Source organism: Micropterus dolomieu, linkage group LG10 (assembly GCF_021292245.1).
Source record: "Micropterus dolomieu isolate WLL.071019.BEF.003 ecotype Adirondacks linkage group LG10, ASM2129224v1, whole genome shotgun sequence".
In the NCBI taxonomy this organism is placed as follows: Eukaryota; Metazoa; Chordata; class Actinopteri; order Centrarchiformes; family Centrarchidae; genus Micropterus; species Micropterus dolomieu.
In genome coordinates, this window is record NC_060159.1 from 26,303,887 (window position 1) to 26,325,121 (window position 21,235).

Genomic DNA, 21,235 nt, shown 5'->3' on the forward strand with positions numbered 1-21,235 from the left:
TAGGAAACCAGGGTATTGTGGGAGAACTGTAACTTGTGCAACCTTCACAACACCATCATCACCAATAGATGTGAAAGACTTGTGCGTAAACAACATTGTTGGCATTAACAGTTTGTGTCGTTGCAATATATAAACTTTTATTTTGTCTTTTCTTTACTCTTTGACGACATTTAAATAAACAAAAATAAAGTGGACAGCAGCAGTAACTGTCTCCAAACAAGTATGGTCTTAACTCTTAATAATAACTTCAGACAATTTACTCTGCCTGGATTAATCCAAAAGCATCTTTCGTTTATTTGTTTCTCTAAAACTAAGACAATTGACATCTAATTGAATTGTACTGTGCACAGAGCTGAGCAAGGAAAAAGAGATTACAGAAATAAAATCACTCTTAAAACACAATTCCTGCTCTTTATTTGAGGGTTTCTCACAGCTTTATAAGAGCATTATATGATTTTTGGCTGTCTGAAATCTGACACATGCAAGTAAAGCGCAAAAGGCGTTTTTATTGACAAGCTAGCTCCTGATTAGAGAAAGTAGTGCTGTGTGCACCATGCTTTAAATATTTGTTTTCCTCTAATAAAAATCAGTTACAATAATCATCTATTCAACCAAATACACAAAAAAAAAACTAATTAAACAGAACAAAGACCAAAACACAGCCAGCAGGTCTTGGATTTGTTAAACTATTTTATATCATAAAACTGCAGGATTAATGTAATTCAATTTTATTTTTTTATTTTTTTTGTACAACCTGCTCTGCGTGCTGTTTATCTAGCGAGGTGTCGTGTTTTAACCTAAAAAAAGTTTCCCAGAAGCTGATAAATGATTCATAAAATGTACTTTTTGAATTATGTGTGCTATTTAACATATAAACGATGTATTAATATGCTCTTTGTAGTAGGAAACAATAATTGGAACCGTTACTTTACTGCAACTTTCAGTGCCAGAGCTCAGTTTTAAAGCACTTTATCGTCTGATTTGCTGATTTGTTTAATGATTCTCCTCGGACATGTTCCTCCTTCAGTCTATAGTGAGGGTTTGTTCACACTGTAAGAAGGTGGACGACTTCTCCGCGTGGATCCACAGTCAGCTGATAGATCAACTTTATCAGTTTGATTGGCACTCCTCATAGAAACTGTAATCAATCCACACTTTTTTGAAGTAAATTTCCTGGCAGACTCTCGAGAAGGATAAATATAAAGTCAAGATGCAGAAGTGTCATTGGATGGTTTCAAAACGCGTGAGCTGTCCCAAAAAAGAGAGTTCTGTATGTTGGAAACACTGAAACTGAAAGAGCTCATAAGCTCTGAATATGTTTCTCTCAGAGTATCAGAAAAAAGTAACAAACAAAGTCAAAGTTTACCTTGTAATGAGAATAAAATACCCCACTGTTGATGTCTTCCTCTTCATGTTGAGCCAAACGAAACCAGATCACCTCACAATAATGCGTTTTTGCTGGCTGTCGGGGAATTTTTGACCACAAAAACACCTTGACTTTCTATTTCAGCTCTTTTGCCACTAGTGGAATCAAGTGGTGTTTTTATTTTAGCGAACCAATAACCATTTGACTCTCACCCCCGGGTCAGATTACCAAAGTAATCACCACACATGTGCACGCTCTAAAGGAGCATTTAAGCGGGATATTTTATAAAGTCCGTACTGAACCAACATGTTCTGTCATTGTTGTGGACTGTATCTAAACCTTGCATTAGCTGCAGATGGACATGGTCTGATGATGTTAAGCAGCCCTACAAAAGAACTTCTGGGTTAGACTTCATGTTATATGAATAGGGATGCTCCGAATGTTTGGCCACGGAAATTAATCGGCCCGAAAATAGGAAAACCAAGCACTTTCGGGGTTAAATTTTACGTTGACATGTGTGGAAGCATTTCAAAGTGTCCGAGAAAGATGCAAAAAACGCCGTTTGCAGACGCCGTTCTGCTGAATTGTCTCCCGGCACATCCACTCCATCTGTGGCTGACTTCTTAGAAAAGGCAACAAAAGGTCTAACCTGCTTTTGAGTGTTTCTGTCACTTGGTTCTGAGACGGCGATTAAGCCGGCCGCGCATAAATTTGGAGTGCACACGTATGCAAGCCTTTTATGGTAACTGAAACTGCCCAGTGCGAGCTGACAGGCAGGTTAGCGACTTTATCCTGCCATTTTCTCTTTTTACAATGACAAGTGTTGCAGTGTGAGAGTTCTGAAGAGAGGCTGTGAAGTCTTCATGTTGCGCAAAGATTAATTGGATTCTATTCACAGAAAGTATAAAACACATTACATGTTTCCATTAAAAGTAAATAGACACATGTAATTTACTTTACCGGACCCTCTCGGGCCTCGGACCCCCCCCCCACCATAGTCTCTCTAAATCCTGTGGGAAACACTGAGTAAAAAGCACATTGTTGACTTTGAATTGGCAAAATAAATGGGGGGGGGGGGGGGGGGGGGGGGAGAATGTGAAAAACATTGTTCGGTATTTGATATTCGGGAAAGTTTTTCATTATATTTGGCTTCGGGTTCGGCCACAAATTTTCATTTCGGTGCATCCCTAGTTGAGTCTTCTCCCAGAGGGCTAGTGTGGGGAAAATGTTATGTTGGACGCTGAATCAAAGTAAAAAAAAAAAAAGTACTGAATCATGTTACACTTGTCCAGTGCTTTTATACCTACACTCATGTCACATTTCATAACGTTGTTGTTTAATAATCTTTATTTACAGAGGGATTTTTTGTATTATTAACTAAAAGACTCACTTAAGTAATTGAGTTTGCTGAATAAATAAATTTAAATTGAACTTGAATGGGTAATGTGCCCTTTACTGCAGTGACATGAGTGTGTTTTTGTTATTTATAGATAATGATTCTTTTGCAGATGAATATCTGCAGAATTAGCAAGGAGCCTGCGGTTCCCCTTTTTTGCTAATTGTTACCAGTTGTTCACATCATCAAGCTGAAATGATCAGCCCTGGAACTTCATCTAAATGGTCATTTCAGCTGATGGCTGTGTCTTGGTCCTGTGTCCCTGCACTGATGTGAGTCTGGTTTATTATTTAATTCAAGCCCTGGATAGGTCAGAAGCCAGGCGAGATGGAGAGTACAAGCACAACTGGAGCTTTTCTCTCTCTGGTGACAGTGAAGAGGAGAGGAGACACGAGTAAGCACTTCTCCGGCCCTCGTTTTTCAGCACTGCATCACTTTCCCACCACACAGCTCTCGCTTCACATACAGGAAAGGACCCCGGTGACACCTCTGCTGATGAGCAGGCTATTCCCGTCCCCGATGTTATATACGCACTGGTCTTTTTAGTACGGCGGTACAGATCTGTGTGGGCTGCATATAAATCCTCTCCTCTGTTTTTACATACTGGAATCCGCTAGGGTTGGACCGATATGTTGGCTGACAGTAAATATCGCTCATCGGAACACAAACCTGAAGGAAAATGCAGCTTTTTTTTTTGTACCTGAATTATGTTAATACTTTTTTTTTATACATTTAATCTAAAAAAAATCTAAAGTAATTGTTTAGTCTATACAGTCATTTATGGCTGGGAAATAAAACAATGGTGATTATCACAATATCATTTCCCTCAATAACAACATAAAAAATGTTTTTAATAAATGTTTGATTCATGAACAAATCAGCAATTCATTTTTCTTATTAATACATTTTTTTTCGTTGAGGAAAAAGGACTGAGGAAAAGATTTTCCTTAATTTTACCCGTGCATGTTTGTTGAAATCAGATTTTATCATAATTGTTTTGAATTTTCTGCCTCAGATTTGTCCACTTTTTGGCATCAAGTTCTGACCATAAAGAAAAGTTTAAAATCACAAATTAACCATCTGGTTTATTCAACTTTCACTCAGGAGCAAAAATCAGCCTTTAACCTGAAAGAAACAATGATTTGAAATTTATCCTGATAATTAGAGACATCAAATATGAAATTTTGTTGTGACAACACTTTTGGCCGTATCGCCCAGACCTACAGTCATTTAGAAAATAGTAAAATAGTTGGCATAATAAATCCCCAGAGCTCCAGGTGAAGTCTTTAGTCTTGTTTTTTTGTCTTCAGTTTACAATAAATAGAAAACAGAAAAGCAGCTTTCCCACTTTTGAGAAGAAGAAAGTAGAGAAATGTTGGTAGTAGATGAAAGAATGAAACGTGTAATTATCAGTCAGTCTGTAATACGAACGTTTATATGCTAAAATACCTGCTTGCTGTGAAATGACACTTTCAGCCTATAGGCCAATTTATTCTTCTGCATCGAATCTACACCGTAGCCTGACTGTTGCCTCCCCAAAAATGTAACTACACCTTCCGGCGACGCAGACCGCTAAAAGGAACTGGCCAACCTCGATCAGCTCCAACATGATCCGCTCACTTTCCGTCGCCGTTGTTTGTAGCAGCCTACAACGATGAGGAAGAAGAACCTCGACATAGTGAAACATAGAAACCCTGCTGTCAACTAGCATTTCTGCGGTGTAACTGCAGAGCGACGCAGACACCAACGCACCCATGTAAAAGCTCAGCCAGGCACATAGTCAGAAGTATAAATTGGCCTCAAGTTTCATTACAGAGTTGTAGTTTCTCATGATGGTCAATGCTTTGTAGTACCTGAGGTTTTATACCGACGTTCATTTGTTAGTCAAAACGTTTTACCTGACAGAGTCTGCATCAAGTTAATCAATCATAATCACCCAGACTGTTCACTAATCACTTTAATGTTGCAGCTGGTAAATGTGAAGCTTGTTTTAATTACTTTTATATAATATTGGGTATCTTGTGAATTTACCTCTGGGGATCAAAGTCTTGGATCAACCAATAATACTTGATAATTTGTTTTTATTATTATAATTTGTATTAATACTACAGAGTAACTTAAGTGATCAAACAAATGTAGCGGAGTAAATGGTACAATATTTCCCTCTGAAATATAGAAATATCAATCATTGAAATATCAATCACTTATTTTGATGATTCTGAAATCTGTAATGCATATAATTTGTTTTTAAGATAAGTGTTGATTCCACTTCTAATAATCCGTCCACCCCAGTGAGTGAAGGCCTAAGGGACACAAAATCTGTATCTTGTATTTTTTTTATTTGAAAATGTGGAAATGTTGAGTTTAATATCAATTGTTTTTACGTTCAGTGTTATAACTATTGACTTCAAAGAATGGCAGTAATATCGGTCAAACCCTAGAATCCACTTTATTCCCTATTTACTGTGCAGACGCGTCATTTTATGCTCACACTGATCCACACACTGACATATAGACATTACCAGATATGCTGAGTAGACGTGTTTTAACATAAAGTGCACACACACGAGTCTCAGCATTATGTCCTTTTTTCCGTTTCCTCTCAGTGCGAGCGTGGTGAGCGTGGAGGAGATGGACAGGCAGAAGCCGACCTCCCCCGAGGAGAAAAAGGTAAACCGTTCTCCCTGAGCTCTCTCCTCTCTCCCTTTTTGTCTTCTGACTCTCAACTCTGCGGGGCGCACCGATCAGCCCTGCAGACAGTGCCATCAATGACAAACCCTGGCTGGCGCCTGGCGCTGCAGTGCAGTGGCGCCCAAAGGACACCGGCAGTCCGTGAGCTAATACTGCTGGGGCCCTACAGGAGTTCCCGGGAGCCGCTGCTATTTTTGCTGGGGAATTGGGAGTGGGCGCGGCATGTTGGCCTCTCACACACATTTATGTCAGATGAATTTAACCAGTTCATGAACATGTTTTGTTTTTGCTCAGTTGTTGAACTCCTGTGACATTTGTTAGGCGCATGATCTCCAGAGGGTGAATCCCGGTGTCTTTGGTGATCACATGAACTTTTAGAGGTCAACCTGTCCAACACATCCTTCCATGACCGGATATCTCTGAAACTAAAGCCTTGATTCTTGTTAACCTCAGCTCTACTTCAAGGTTAACCTAACGTAAATGTTAACATGCATACAATGAACAATACATATCAGCCGCACACATTTGACTAGGACTGCAACTAACGATTATTGTTGTCGATTAATCTGTCGACTATTTTGCTGATTAAACAACTAGTTGTTTGGTCTATAAAATGTCAGAAAATTGTTAAAAAGCCCAACATGACGTCCTCGAATGTTTTCTCCCCAACCCAAAGATATTCAGTTTAGTGTCTTAGAGGAGGAAAGAAACTAGAAAATATTCACATTTAAGAAGCTGACACAGATGACTCAAGTCGATTTAGCAAAATAGTTGGTGATTCATTTAAGAGTGGACAAGTAAGTGATTATTCTATTAATCATTGCAGCTCTACATTTGACTAGGAGTGTTATCATGCTGACAACAACACTAAAATGAACACAGATGTTAGTATTTTACTAAGCTAACCAACTGTAACAGGCCAAAAGTTTCATACTCAACTTTATAATAACATGCTAACAGGAGCACCCTAGGTTTCTGGGTTTACTTTATAATTAGCACCAAATAGGAAACCCTTTCAAGAAACCGGAAATAATAAAGCTCTTTACATTGTGATGCTCTTGGAATTACGTCGTTGCTTGTGGCTGGAAAATACTATGCACATCCACCAATGTGTCCCCCAGCAGGACGCTTAACCCCGAGTTGCTCCAGAGGTGTGTAACCTCTGTCACTAAAGCCTCAGTGTAATGGTTTAAAAAATATTTTTTAAAAACCTCTCGTGTGCATTAAAAACAAAACACGGTGGTGACGTGAAATCCACTGACTGTTTTTATTGCTTTGACTTGTTTCCGCCACAAATGTCTGCATGTATGGCGACACTGACGGAAGCAGGGGTTTAAAATTGCCGATCTATTGAGCACACGTGACTTGTGGCTTGTGGTATTAGCGTGGCTGTAGACTTTCAGTCTTGTTTCCTTTTTAACCGATGACCCTTTTTATTCATGTGTGTGCCATCTCCCCAGTCTCCCTCTCTTAGGCACTTCACCTCCTCCGATTCTTTGAGAACGTATGAAAACCGGCAAAATAATCACATGAGGCCTCTGAGCAAGCTGGCACCTAAAAGGCTCGGGTACAGTATTTGATATCCTGTTTATTTAAACTCTGCTGGTGTCACGGTCTGGAATACGGTTTGGGAATGAAAACACTGTGGTGATTTTAAAATAAGTTCTGCTTTTAGTTCAGAAATTGTGTGAGAAGAATCATGTTTCATTTCAGTTGCTGCTATTTCCTGACTGTGTTCACCACAAAATAGAACAATAATAAATCTGCATTTTTATCTGGATGTTTTAATACAAATTCTGAAATTAAGTGTTTTTTTTCTGCTTTTTTGTTTTTTTTTTTACTGGCAGAATTTTATAGAAATTGATAAATACAATATAAACTTAAGGTCTTCTTAAGTCTAATAAAGTCAACAATCAGAATAAATCATTGGTTAATTAATTAATAGAATAAAATTTCTTTCAATAAAAATGAAAGGAAATCGATAAGAGCTTTAAAATTTAAAAACTTGTAATTTTTTGTGTAGATGCTTAACTGCAAAAGCTTTTTAACCCTTTAAGATAACATAAGCACGTTCCCGTACCAGGTAAAGTTAGCTCGTACCTACACGTTTTAATTCGCTGTATTTTTTGGTTTACGTCAGTGTGAAGCGACTGTCTTTACGTTGACTCAGTGTTTGACTGTTCTCTTGCTGTCCTGCAGCGAGGTCCCTCTCACAGTAGCAACATCCTCCCCCATGTCCAGCAGAGCTAACTATTTCATCATCAGTCCTGCACCTTCACAAGGAATCGTTTTACAAGGGCGACACTTTCAGCACGCACAAATGCCCTCTGCAATAAGGAAGCCAGTCCAAAGGTAAGACAGTTTGTCACTGTGAAAAGTTAATTATGCTGCTCTCTGTTTATTTTAGAGACGCATTCCGTATGTTTTTGTAACTACACATACGCTTGTTAATGACGTATCCTATCAATCGAAATGATTGGTCTGCACTGGTGTGTTCACTGTCGCGTTATTTAGTCCGTGCTTTTAAAATATCCACCCTGTCTGCGTCTTGTAACGTTATACCAGATAACCTCTCTCTCCTGTGTTTCTCTGCAAAATGCTAAAATGGGCCAAATATACCTGGGCCGCCCAAGAAAAGCAGATGTTTGTTGGATGTTTGTTCATCACTGATGATGGATATGGACAGATATTGTAAGACAGTGAATCTGAAAACACGAGCGTTGAGACTTTACTGCATGTACCTTTTAGTGCTTCCATGAGCTGTGTGTCTGCTGACTCTGCCAGACCACAATAAGAAACCTGTTGTCGTTTTCAGATCTCCAGGATGCACCTGTCCCTTTCACCTCAAGTGTGTTTACCTCACGTCTCTCCCTCTGCGCGTGTTTCCTTGTGTTGGATGAGACTGAGCTTTTAGAAGATGTTCTTTTAATGTAGAGGAAAGTAATTTGAATCTGAAGATGCACTCTGGTTGGTTGCATTCGTCCTCCGAGTAGATCAAACTCTGATGTTGAGGTTTGGTGTGGAAAGAAAATCGCTTTAATTGAGATGATAGCACATGAGTTGATTGCATTAGTGAGACATTTCTCTTTGATTTGCATCTTCAAGCCGCCTTGTTTTGAATCATAGGTAAGACTTTGATCCAGCTGCATCTGTCAGAGTGAATCTTTAACAGCCTGGATCTATATTCATGTCCACAGAAACCTCATTTTCATTTATTAACAGGTTTGTTTGTGCGTCAGCAGCGTCTCTGTTTACATACTGTGATACTTTGTTAGTGTTTGGTTTCCTTTTGCTTCGGTTTTTCTTGTCTCTCTCCTGCAAAAGGAAGTATACAGTAATGCAGTTCACTTCTTAGAGTGTTAGTAGAACTTATACGTAGTATAAGTAATTACACGTGGACGCAGGATTGCCACTTTCATACTTTATCCCCTGTCAGTGTTTGTACATGTACATCGCAGCCCGACGCACTGTGGCTCAGCCCAGGCCTATGTTCTTCCAGCAGACCTCTTGCCAGGACATCCAAAGCCAATAGTTTAATGTCAGTGTTTGAGATCTCTGCAGCAAACCTTTTTCACTCATGCTGCATTCACACAGAGACTGCAGGTCTTCAAGTTCAGCTGCAAAAACTGTAGCACCTCATACCAGTAGGGCTGCAGCTAACGCTCGTTCAGCATTCGTTAAAAGGTTTATTTTGTCGGATACATGGAGATCGTGTTGCATTAGACGACGATTCGCTAGTGTGCTGTCGTCTTTGGTTTCCATATGGAGGAATTCAGTTATTAAAATGTGAGTAAAACAGTCTGACTTTGTTGTTCAGGCAGCAGTGAGTTTAGACATTATCAAACTTATCGCTGCAGTCTGGCTGATGATTAGCCGGCTCAGCTTGGAAGAGAACCGGCGCTCTGGTTTTGTTTTTTTCAGGCGGTGGTGAAATACCTGTAGCTTGCTGCCTGTCATGTCTGTTGTCCAGCTTCCATCCACTGACCTTTGACTGGACTCTCCCTCTAAAATCAATCAGCTGTCTGTATTTTTTTTAGTTGTTATTCCAGATGTTAGGATGTGATGTTAATTTTCTTATTGGCATCGAATAATCCCATAAAAAGACCCAAACTATCACTGAACGTATCTCCTAACAAGTCTGGGAGATACGGCCAAAAATGTTATCACGATAAAAACATTTCATATCATTCGATATCGATAATTATCACGATAAATGTCAAATTGTTATATCTTTCAAGTTTACAGGCAGATTTTTGCTCCTGAGTGAAAGTTGAAGAAACCAGATGGTTAATTATGTGGTTAAACTTTTCTTTATGGTCAGAATGTGACAAACACTCGATGCCAAACAAATCTGAGGTAGAACCTTCAAAACTATTATGATAAAGTCTTTTTCAACAAATGTGATAACTAAATCTTTCTTCAGTCCCTTTTCCTCAACAAAATAAATATTTTAGTAGAAAAATTAAGTGCTAATTTGTTTGTGATTCAAATGAATTAAACCAAATATTTCTTGACGATGTATTGAACATTTTATTATATTGTTATTGAGGAAAATTATATTGCGATAATAATCATTATTGTTTTACAGGTCAGGACTGAAGACTTTTCTTTTTACTATTGCTTTTAATTAAATATTTAAGATTTTTCTTTTTACTGATACACGATTTTACTTACACGGCACTAACTTTTACTGTCCTGTTTTTCTTTGTCTTTGTTTTTAGCTTTTTATCATTGCTTTTAATAAAATATTTACACGGTGAGAAATGAGTAGGTAATTGAGTTGGATGATTGTGTAAACGTAGTCAAAATTACGACGCGGTTTCTCAATTAGGGATTTTTTTTTATGTGAAGATGCTGCTGTTTACACTCACCACAGCCACGTGTTGTATGATGATACCTTTTAATAATTGATAATTCAGTCCGGGCACCTGTAAATGTTAAACCTGTAATAAGCGGAGATGTCACTGACCACATTGTCTTTTTTATTTTCTTCTGCAGAAATGACTTCTCTCCCACGCAGCAAGATGTAGAAGTGGAGAGCATCGTCCTCACCTGTCCAGAGATCCCAGGTTAGAGTTCACAGCTCACCAAGCGCACCACGCAGGAGTTTTAAAAAGTCAAGCTGTTTCTCAAGAGACAACGTTGCTGGGGATTTACAGGCAGATAACTGGGATTGAGTTGTGTGTGCTTGTGGTTTGCATGCATGTGGGTTTGGCCTGTGTCTGCAGGATGAGCAGTGATCAGTATCTTTGTATGAGTGGAAAGTGTGTGTGTGTGTGTGACAGCCAGCAGCGTCTGCAGGGCTGCAGATCTGGGCTGAGCCCTCCTCCCTGCTCCTGCCAGCAGAGGAGGAGATCTCAGGCCTCCCACATTAATCCTCAAAGCTCCTGGCCGAGGGAGGAGAGCTTATGAAACACTCGCTCTCCAACAGAAACAACTCCCCAAATATGGGGAATAATCAGACAGTTTTGCACAAAAAAACGAACAAAACAAAGGTTAGCGTGGAGGATAACGGCGCCTAAAGCAGTTTTTAGTCATCAGCCTTTTCACTCACTGGGTTTATTTTTAATTCAGAAGGAAGAAAATGTGCGTGAAAGGATGCGATAGAGATTAAACAGAGTGTCCTTGTGTTACTGCAGGATGGGTTGTTTTTTTTTTTGTTTTTTAAAGCTCTGGTGCTCAAAATAGCTAGACTATGAAAGTCTGATAATGTATGCAGACATTTATGCGGACGTCATAATTGAGTCTCATGTTGGCTAACGTTACCGTGCACTCGCAGCTTTACCAGCAGAAGCAAGTCCTTTTTAAGCTGTTTGCCCTGAATTGTGCCTCATAGGTAACACGCACGCTGCCCTGTCTTCTTGCTGGAGGGTTTTAGAGAGACTGCTCATCCTGAAAGGAAGACTGCAGGCAACGATTCAGGGCTAAGAAAAATAGTTCCACTTCCTCTGCATGTTCTTTTTTTGTAATCCCCGGTCAGCTAATAGCATTAAATTGTGTTTCTATGTTAAAACTCCCGTCATAGTCTTTGGTAAGGACGTTTTAGCGGCAAATCCCACATTTACAAATTGTAGACTCTAAGTGGTTCTTGACCGCTGCTGATATCAGTAGTGGCAAAATTGAGGATGTCCAAGTTTTGCATATCACAGAAATCGGTTAAAACAGTTCGATTACTGTTCCTAATCTATCGTGGAGTTTCTGGTCATCCTACATCGGCATCGAAAGTCTGTCTCGTGACTATGTATACCAGTGTTTTAATGCTCATCTATTAAATAACAGATTTAACACTAGAACCGCCAGGGTTCGTTGTAAACCTATAACCGCCATAAAACCGCTATAAAATGCCGTGATTTTGTGATTATTTCTGCTACATGTTGCTCCAACACACTTTGGGAAACATTTAGCACCTTGGCTGTGCATTTCCTGTGAACACCATCCCCATATTTCAGGCATTTACAGAATGTTTTATTCTATTTTATTCATTGTCTTCAGCGTGCAGGTCGGTGAACGGCACATTCACACGCTGGCTCTTTTGATGTCATCCACACGCCGCTGTTATAGATGTTATAGCCTAGTTACATTCTACATTCACAGCTTGAATTTAAATGCAGCATACAGTTTACAAAAAAGACTGACTGTTGTAGTGTTTTATAGGCGGTAATAATAATAGCATCCTAATGTCGGCTAGTTCTTACTGTTGTGCTTGTTTTTTGGGACTCCATCGGGCATCCAGAGAGTAACACATAGCTACAAAAGTTTGAAAGTCCAAACAAAAGTAGGCTATTTATAAATAAAAAAAAAAATGTTTATTTTCAATTAATTCAACCCTTAAAGTTTTTTTATTTTTTGCTCATCTGAAAACTGAACTGATCCATGACTCAAAACCAGGGTATGATCCGAACTTTCAGTTCTGTGATCCGTTGCATCCCTTTAACACTGATAAGTCTATCATATAAATGACAGATTAAATTAGATATTTAAAGATGAAATAAGATGAATAAATAAGTGATTTATGTCTTGTTGATTTGTTTTAACCTTTCAGAAGAGGAGTCTCTGAACATAAAGCGGCGCGTCCAGCAGAAGAGGAAACCGTTAGAAGACTGCTGTAGTTTTCCTTCACAGATCAAAGCAGCAGAGGTAAGAGAAGCGCCGCTGACGCAGCAGCAGCACAAAGGTTAGGACTTCATTACCCAGGATTCATGTGAACTGCACATCTGTCTGAGCTGGAGACGGTGTTGCACATATCCAAAGCATTTTTATTGCAGTTGATGATGTAAAACCATCCTTAAATATGAGATATTATCTCTACGGTGCAGCCTTTGGGGGGGGGGGGGGGGTTCAGGCTTGTTAGCTGGCGGCTGAATGAGCGCTCTGCCTGTCCGCCATCCCCTCACCTGTCTGGTCACAACGCTGTAGCTGCACACAGACGCAGAGCTAATCCAGAGCCTGTAGTGCTGCGTATTCATCTCTTCTCAGCCAGCAACCTTTAGAAAGTTTGTCACTGCAGCTTCTACCAAAGTTAAATGAATGTATGAGACGTCCAGATGTCTTCCTGCGTGTTGTCAACAGGCAGATTACAGATCATCTAAAAGTGAAATTAATCCTGCAGCTCTTTCAGGAAAAAAGTAATTTAAGCTAAAAATGCAGCATTTTAATTTAAATTCATCCTTTTGAGGAGGCAGGTTTTCACCTTCTACCAGACCTAAAACATTAAGAAGGAAACACCGTGTTGATCTGCTCTTTGCTTTACACCAGACTTGATTGTGAAAGGTGTCACTTAGTAGTGATCATCAAATCCAAAGGGCTTTTATTGGCTCGAGCATATTCAGATACAGTATTGCCAAAGCACCGTATGAATGATGGCGTTAATTTGCAATACAATCAGATCATTGTTAGAGGAAAGGGAAAAGAAAGTTTTATCTTTGTAAAGATTACGAATGCATGAAAGTTTACTGCAACGACGACGTTCTCTTCTGCAGCCTCTCCGGCCGACCGTCTACCAGGCTGTATGCGTGAAGTGCAACAAGCCGAGCGCCGACAGCAGCAAGTGTCAGAGCTGCGGCAACGGATCGGCGCTGCTGCCCTGTCAGCCGGCCACAGTAGCGTCCCCAACTCCGAGAGCCCCCATCCGATCCCAGCCTTCCCCTGGACCAAACTGCCTGCAAAAGAACTTCTACAAACCGGCTACAACCATGAGGGCGCCCCGCGGGGAGACTCTGCCGATCCGGGTCTCGTGCACCAGGGGAACTCTGGTGCCCCTGAACAACGGCAGGTCCCCTCTGTTAGCCGGGACGTCGAGCTGCTGCGGAGCCAGAAACCCGCCCAAAGGGAAGAGGGCGGCCGCGGCTCGGCAGCACGAGCTCAACGACCCCAGTGAGTAAAAAAAGATGAAGGAGGAACATTTCGGTTGTCGCCCAGAGGATGTAAATTCTCTGATGAGGCCGAACTCCAAACCTGCACTAGATATGAAGACCTAAAGGTTTTCTAATCACCTGACACCCTCTGTGCTCCAAACAACTGTGCTGTGTAGAAGTAGCCAAATTACCAAGGCTGCAAAACCTTAAAAGATGTCGACTCAGTAGCGAGAAAATAATAGAGAAGGTAAGAGAAGTCTGAAGATAGAAATGGAACGTGAATAGATGGAGGGAGAGAGAGAGAGAGAATCCCAGTGCGTCACACGGAGTCGATTTTCTTCCTGACTCGTGATTTTCTCTCATGCAAGGCTCATAACATGCATACAGGCGGTCAGCTGGCTGTTGGTTCTTTGACAGGAGACCCGAGAGGAAGTTGTCACTAAACATAGGTTTTACCAAAACGGGGGGAGGCGCTCACTAAAAGTTTGTAGCAACAACCAACAAACGTAGACAGAAACTCAGCAGCGAGTCAAAAGATCTGTAGCGGTGTGTTCGTGCAGATCTTGAGTGGGTGTTTGTCCTGCATTTGACTTCTGACACCAGGTTTGTCAAATAGTTAGGGAGTCTCTGTTCTGACTCCAACCCCTTCACCACGGATCTTGTCAGCGCTCGGTGACCTTCATCCTCTTCCTCCTCGATCCTCTTCCCCTTCGTGACTAAAGTGAAAGGAGTTTCTGTGCTAGAGCGGCGTCTCTAGGGACTCGTCTCTAAGAAAAATATATATTTAATCATCTGTAGACGTCATTGGTTTCCCTTCAGTATAAAAGGTGAACGTCAGCTGACCTGTGTTTTGTACCCGAGACGTTGCTACTGTTAGCGTTAGCTGGATCTGGGGCGTCACTGTAGCTGGGAGAGCGCGACACGTTCAACACGGTGCGTTCCTTCAGATTCACGTCGTGTTGAAGGAAACGCTTCGTCACGTTGGAGCTGCTTCCTGCCTCGCACCAAACCTCCTTACTGCAGCTGTCGCATTCTGCTGCGTTGTTCTCTTTTTTTTAGTGAAGCTAAGCCAAACTCTGGAGCGTTAGCTGCGGCCCGCCGCGGTCCAGCACTGGAAACAGAAGGACTCTCTTCTTCACGCTTTGTTGACGTGACACATGAGGTGACGTTAGGTCGGCGTAGCGGCTCCTGGCAGATAAGAGACACTTTGATGGACTGTCAAATGCTCACTGCAGTTCAGTCAGGAGCTGAAATATGCAGAAAGTTAGGAACCGAGAAGCAGAATCCAAATCCACGGTTCTTGAAAATTTGGTTCTTTGCATACTTGATACTAAACCCTACAAAAAGTGGAGACGAACTGGGACTCAGTTTAAAGCTGTTGTTGTGTTTTCAAGCTCTCTCACCATGATGGCTGCAGTCAGGCTTCAATAGCGAGACTGAAAGCTTTCTATCAAAATCATTCATGATGTAAAACTCTTGAGTGAAAGCACAAGCACCTCAAAGCTGCACTCCACTAGTGTTCACCATGTTGTCATCGCTCTCAGCCTCCCCTCTTCTCTCCTGCATCGGCGTCCAGACTACCGCAGCCGGTATGAGCTCCTGTATGCTGCTAAAATGAATACAGACATCACTGTCAAAGGCTTCATATCAACCTGCGACACGACATAAATTGCTACAGAGAGCAGAGATGAAACTGCGGAGATCTTCTGACAAGCTGTCAGTTGCCACTCCGCCTGTCGGAAAGCTTTTTTTAAATTTAAATTAAAGGTGAATAAAAGGAATATCATTATTTCTGTCATTGCAAGTGAAGAACCCAAGGTGAAAAAGTCCAGTTAAAAACTCTGCGCTTAAAGCTGTAGATACTTTTTCATCCTCATCCATGTTGGGACGTGTTTGGTGTTTACAGTTTTGTTTGGGGTATAAATTAAAATATCAAATCCAAATCTTCCTAGATGTGGAAAGACTGTAACAAGTCTGGACTTGCTGAATGCTGATTTTTGCACGAACTACTCGGATGAGTGGAATTATTTTCACTGCGGGCTTAAAAACACAAACAAACGTCGCACCACCGAACAGACGTCACTGCTGCAGGAAAAGTCAACAGAACTTACAGGCAGGTAGATGCCAAGTGTGTCATTTACTGTATACGACATATTCAGAGCATGGTGTCCTTCCAAAACACCACTTGGAGAATTACCTTGTATAGTTCTTAACCAGATGGAAAAATAAATGTAAGCCACATAAGTAAATAAGAAAAATTAGACAACAAAGAAGTACTGGGAGCCGCTCAGAGGTCGCCACTGTTTAATAATAAAACGTGTTTGAATTTTTGATGTGATGTCAAAAGACCATGTGTGTAAAAACCACATGTTTTTTTTCAGGAGACTTTTCTTTTCTTTTGGACTCAGTGTATTAAGTACAGATGAAACGGTATGATAACAACATAACAGTTATCAATATTATTGCAGTATTTTAAAAGTACTGAAACAAGCACTGAAACCATTTCACCTAGTGTCATATTGAAAACCACAAATACAATTAATAACAGCCTTATTTAAACACATGAAAGCCACATCAAAAGTGCATTAACATATTCAATGAGCCCATGCAATGTTCATAAGTACAAATGAGTCTTAAGAAGACATAATAGTAACTACAATGAGCCCTTGAGTCTGCAGCGTTTGTCCTTTTGGAACACTTTGACAACCAATTAGACGACTGCCAACATTTTTATTTGCACATGTACATAACATGTTATTGTGTGCAGCGGGCGAATAGAGTCTGCAGACACGACACATGCAACAGCAAAATAATGTGTAGTGTTTTTAAAGGAGCAGGTGACACAGAGAGCTTCAGTTTTATAAGGCTGCAGCTAACGATTAAACGATTATTTTCTCGATTAATCAAGTAGTTGTTAGGTCCAGAAAATTGTCATAAATGTCGATCAGCGTTTCCCAAAGCCCACATCAACGCCCCCTAATGTCTTCTTTTGTCCACAACCCAAATCTATTCAGTTTACTGTCATCAAGGAGGAAAGGAATATTCACATTTTAGAAGCTGAAATCAGTGAAATTACTTTTATTTTTAAACAATTTAATAGTTGACAACTTAATCTACTGATCTTTGCAGCTATACTGTGTTTACAAGCTGTTAGCGAGTCAGACAGAGAAACCATGACATGTTTGACATCAAGCTAAAAGTTTACTCACCCTGCTTTTGCTTTAAAGAGGTGGTTTTATGCTTTTTTTGGCTTTTCCTCTCTCCTTTTATTGAGTTTTATATCTTTTTTGTGCATGTAACAGGTTTGCAAAGTGAAAAAGCCCAAAGTCCAGCCCAGAGGGAGTTCCCATCTCCCACAGAAAACTCTGCTCTGAACTGAAAACAGCTCGTTTGTAGTCCAGCAGCTTTCATCCCTGTGAGGTCACAGGGATGAAAGCTAAATGCGCCCTCATATAACGCCAAGCGGCTACTGCGACACGCCCTCAAAAACAGCGGTGGAAAATAACTGAGCTGCAGCACACAGCTCTCCTCTCCCTTCCAAACACTAGCTCCCCTCCAGGCAGTCAGTGGACATAAAGTTGTTCCTGTGATGTAGAGACAGAGCTCAGTTAAAACTTTATGGATACAGATTAATTACTCGCCGCTCTGAAACTCTCGCTCCAGTCCATGTTGCCAAGCTGGTCGGCAACACGTACGGCTGAACCCAAGCTGTTTACTGGCTTCCCGCTGACCCGCCCTTCTCTGTCCTTAACTAGGAACTGTGTTTTAACCTGAAATGAGCATAATATGACCTGTTTAAAGTGATCAGGTTTCCCTCTGCACTCTTACAATAATACAAAATACTTCAGACTTCAGAATAATCTCTGGAGTGCTGTCAAGGCCTTCCGCCATGTTTTCATTGATCCAGAACAAACCCAGTTTTATATCAGGTTTAGCTCATGTCAGTTACGTTCACTGTCCCCTTAAAGACTAATTTGCATTTATGTAAATTGTGCGTTGGGTCACTGCACATACTTTATAACATCTTTAATATTAATACACATCTAATGTTTTTTTTTGTTTTTTTATGTTTTCATAAGACTTATTATTTTAATGTCCATGCAAACAAAGTGCTGCCAATTTTAATTTGTGGTTTTCAATATGAAACTTGGTGAAATGGTTTCAGCACATTTTAACAATCCTGCGATAGAACTGATAACTATTATCATGATGTTAAGTTTTCACACCATTTCATCTCTAGTGTGTGGTGTGTTTGTAGGTTTTAATGATTCTAAAGTTAGCTTAAGCACAGTAGTTCATGAGTTTACTAATAAAAATATATAAAATATACCCCGTTTGGCTGCCCTGAATGTTTCCGCATCCACATGTGGATCTGCAACAAACATTTCACTGAAATCTCTCAACACGTTTCTGAGAACCAACAAACAAACAAACAAGCTGGTCGACATTCAGGTAAAAGTAAAAGTAAAAAAATACCAATCATATTTAAAGTTTTCTGATGTTCCCTCCCAGTCGTCCTGTCCAGTGACGACGAGGAGGAGGCCGACAACGCCAGCACAGGAAGTGTCAGCAGACTGGACAGCGTTTCCCCTCGACCCGCGGACTCGGCTCACTCCTCGCCGGCGCCCTCTGGAGGAAGAGTGGAGGCTGCGGTGAAGAGCGCCGGAGAGCAGGAGGAGCTGAGCACTGCGTTCTTCGAAGACGTCAACATGAAGATCACGATACCGCGGAGAGCCCGGATGAAAGATCAGGTGAGACTTCAGTAGACCCTTCGGCTCGCCAAAACCAGGAGTATTTTAAATTATCAAGCGTTTTGATCACTACCGGCAAGAGACAAAAGTGTGGTTACTGCTGACGTAGAGGATACTTGGATGTGTATTTTTAATTGGAAGACACAGCCAGTCGTCGTCATAATAAACCAGTCAAATGGTGTTTTTTCACAGACGCGGTTCAGCCTGCTTTAATCGCACCATGCCGTAAAAACATGTGATTCCGTCGTGCTTCTGCGTGGTTGCAGAGACGACCGCAGTCAACTTGAGACGCTCTCTGTGATAAACTGAGGGCTCAAAACAGGCATGTCTGTGCTGCAGAGACCAAGCTGTTTTTTTTTTGTTTTTTTTAATAGTTCTCAACCTCTCAGTACTTTTGGAAACTGAATCAGCAGTTACAGGAAATGCAATGCATTTGTCACAAAGTTGGCAGAACTTCAACAGATTCGAAGAGATTCAATTTAGATTGCATTCAACTCTGTTGTCATTGTACTGTGGTCAAGAAATGCAGTATAGCATCTAATGAAAAGTGCCAAAAGCAGTAAAGAGTATAAAGGAGGAGAATCACTTTCTTTATTTCTCTCTGCATAAACTAGACTTGAATGTGAAGTAAAAACAAAACCTCACAGGTGCACAAAGTTACTTGCCTCTTTGTATTTTTTTTTGCAGTTTGGAAATCAGCCCGCCGAGCAGTTTTCACCGAGAACTAAGAAGCCCAAAGTTGTGTCCAGCGTCTGCGACAGCATCATACTGGAGTGTCGGAGCGTAAGAGTAGGAACTCTACGCAGGATGGTGACAAAGCCCGTCATCGTGAGTACTTTGGCTTCTCTCGTATTGAAATACAGCCTGCAAGACTTGTATGTGTAAATACTGAATAACACACAACTCCTGGGCAGGATTTTATGTTTTCACAAACTGTGGAGAAAAGCATGAAAATTATCTAACTAAATATTTTCTTAATATATTTCACTACTCTCGCGTAATACCTGCTTGATAATGGCTGAGTTGGTCTTAACTGATGACCCAAAATCATAATTACATAAACGACGGCCGTGCCTAACCCCATACGCACCGCTCTCCTACTGCTCTTTTACTAGAAGTACTGCCCTCGCTCACTAGTAAAAGTCTACTTCAAAACTTCCTTCAGATGTTTCACAATTAAAGCCTCACAAGGAAGTGAAGGTGTTACGTTCCCTGGACTCCCAGACTGCTTTTATTGTGTTTTTATTAACAGCAGCAACAGCTAAATAACACAAAGATGTGATCAAAATTAAACCTTTTAAATCTAATAATTATTATTTTTTGGGTGATTCTGTCTTTATTGAGGATAGAACAGCTGATTATAGACATGCAGTGAATGAGCCACGGGTCAGATTTTGATTTTGGCTTTTATGAAGTGTTTTAAAACCTTGGATTTGTCTTCAGTTGAGGTAAATGAATAAAGAGCTTGGAGATTAAACAGTTAAAACCGTGGTTATCTGCCGGGGCGGGATTATTCAGAGAACATCACTCACAGAAAGGGCTCGTGGTGAACAGAGAATATCAACCAGAGGCTTTAAAATCCAGTCAAGCGATGTGAGTCCAGAAAAAGATGAATGAAGCAGAAATGATAAATGACTTTGTTTGTTCTTTCTCTTTTCAGTTTTCCATCGACCACATCCAGCTGGAAACTGAAGGTATGAAGCCGCAGTGATGAATTCAGTAGATAAAACGCGTTATGCAGAGCTGCTGGATCAGACATCAGTGGCGTGGGGCGGCACCACAGTCGAGATTAGTTCAGTCTCACCCGTGGCAGCTCGGGAGACATGCAGAAATACGGACCACATCACATCTTGTCCTTTTGGATTCATGAAGAATTTTATAAGTTAAAGCAAACATAATTTTTTTCTGTATTTGTTTGATTTATTTATTTTTTTACTCTTTCATCATTCCTGGAAAATAAAATCCCATATTAGGACTTCAGTAAGCATGAAAAAACTGCATTCATCTACAGAGGGAACAAAAGTTAATGTAGTGAACACCGGCTCTTTTGTTTTGCTTTTTATATCACATTTTAAATATTTTTTTTAATGTATTTTGAAGAAAGCATCTTGATTCAGAACTCTGTGTGTGTGGTTTCTCGTCAGACCCCGAGCGCAACGTCATAGAGCAGGTTTGTCTTCAGGCGTCGGCGCTGATCAGCTGCGAGTGGTGCAGCGTCCGGAAACTTCCGGTCTTGTTCTTCCAGACGACTCCGGAGGAGTGCGTCCGCCTGCGCACGCAGCTCAACATGTCCAAGGGAGGCCAGTGGTACGACTGCTCCGGGGACGGTAAGAACAAAACTACACACGTACAGTAGAAATACACGCCCGTCCCTCTGTACTCCTGCAGATATGTACAAAACTACACACGTACAGTAGAAATACACGCCCGTCCCTCTGTACTCCTGCAGATATGTACAAAACTACACACGTACAGTAGAAATACACGCCCGCCCCTCTGTACTCCAGCAGATATGTACAAAACTACACACGTACAGTAGAAATACACGCCCGTCCCTCTGTACTCCTGCAGATATGTACAAAACTACACACGTACAGTAGAAATACACGCCCGTCCCTCTGTACTCCTGCAGATATGTACAAAACTACACACGTACAGTAGAAATACACGCCCGCCC

General features: G+C 40.9%; 1 protein-coding gene across 2 annotated transcripts in view; it reads left to right on the forward strand.

The window, feature by feature from the left end:
- The window catches only part of senp6a (SUMO specific peptidase 6a), a 31,428-nt gene that overhangs the window by 3,383 nt on the left and 6,810 nt on the right, over positions 1–21,235 (forward strand). The window contains exons 2-12 of one of the 2 annotated variants that reach the window (XM_046061632.1): positions 3,063–3,156; positions 5,369–5,432; positions 6,914–7,020; positions 7,653–7,805; positions 10,452–10,522; positions 12,496–12,590; positions 13,433–13,826; positions 18,320–18,558; positions 19,246–19,386; positions 20,219–20,252; positions 20,703–20,885. In XM_046061632.1, coding sequence (XP_045917588.1) covers positions 3,063–3,156; positions 5,369–5,432; positions 6,914–7,020; positions 7,653–7,805; positions 10,452–10,522; positions 12,496–12,590; positions 13,433–13,826; positions 18,320–18,558; positions 19,246–19,386; positions 20,219–20,252; positions 20,703–20,885 — 1,575 coding nt within the window. The remainder of the gene's footprint in view (positions 1–3,062; positions 3,157–5,368; positions 5,433–6,913; positions 7,021–7,652; positions 7,806–10,451; positions 10,523–12,495; positions 12,591–13,432; positions 13,827–18,319; positions 18,559–19,245; positions 19,387–20,218; positions 20,253–20,702; positions 20,886–21,235) is intronic. The other variant, XM_046061633.1, reaches the window with a different exon arrangement.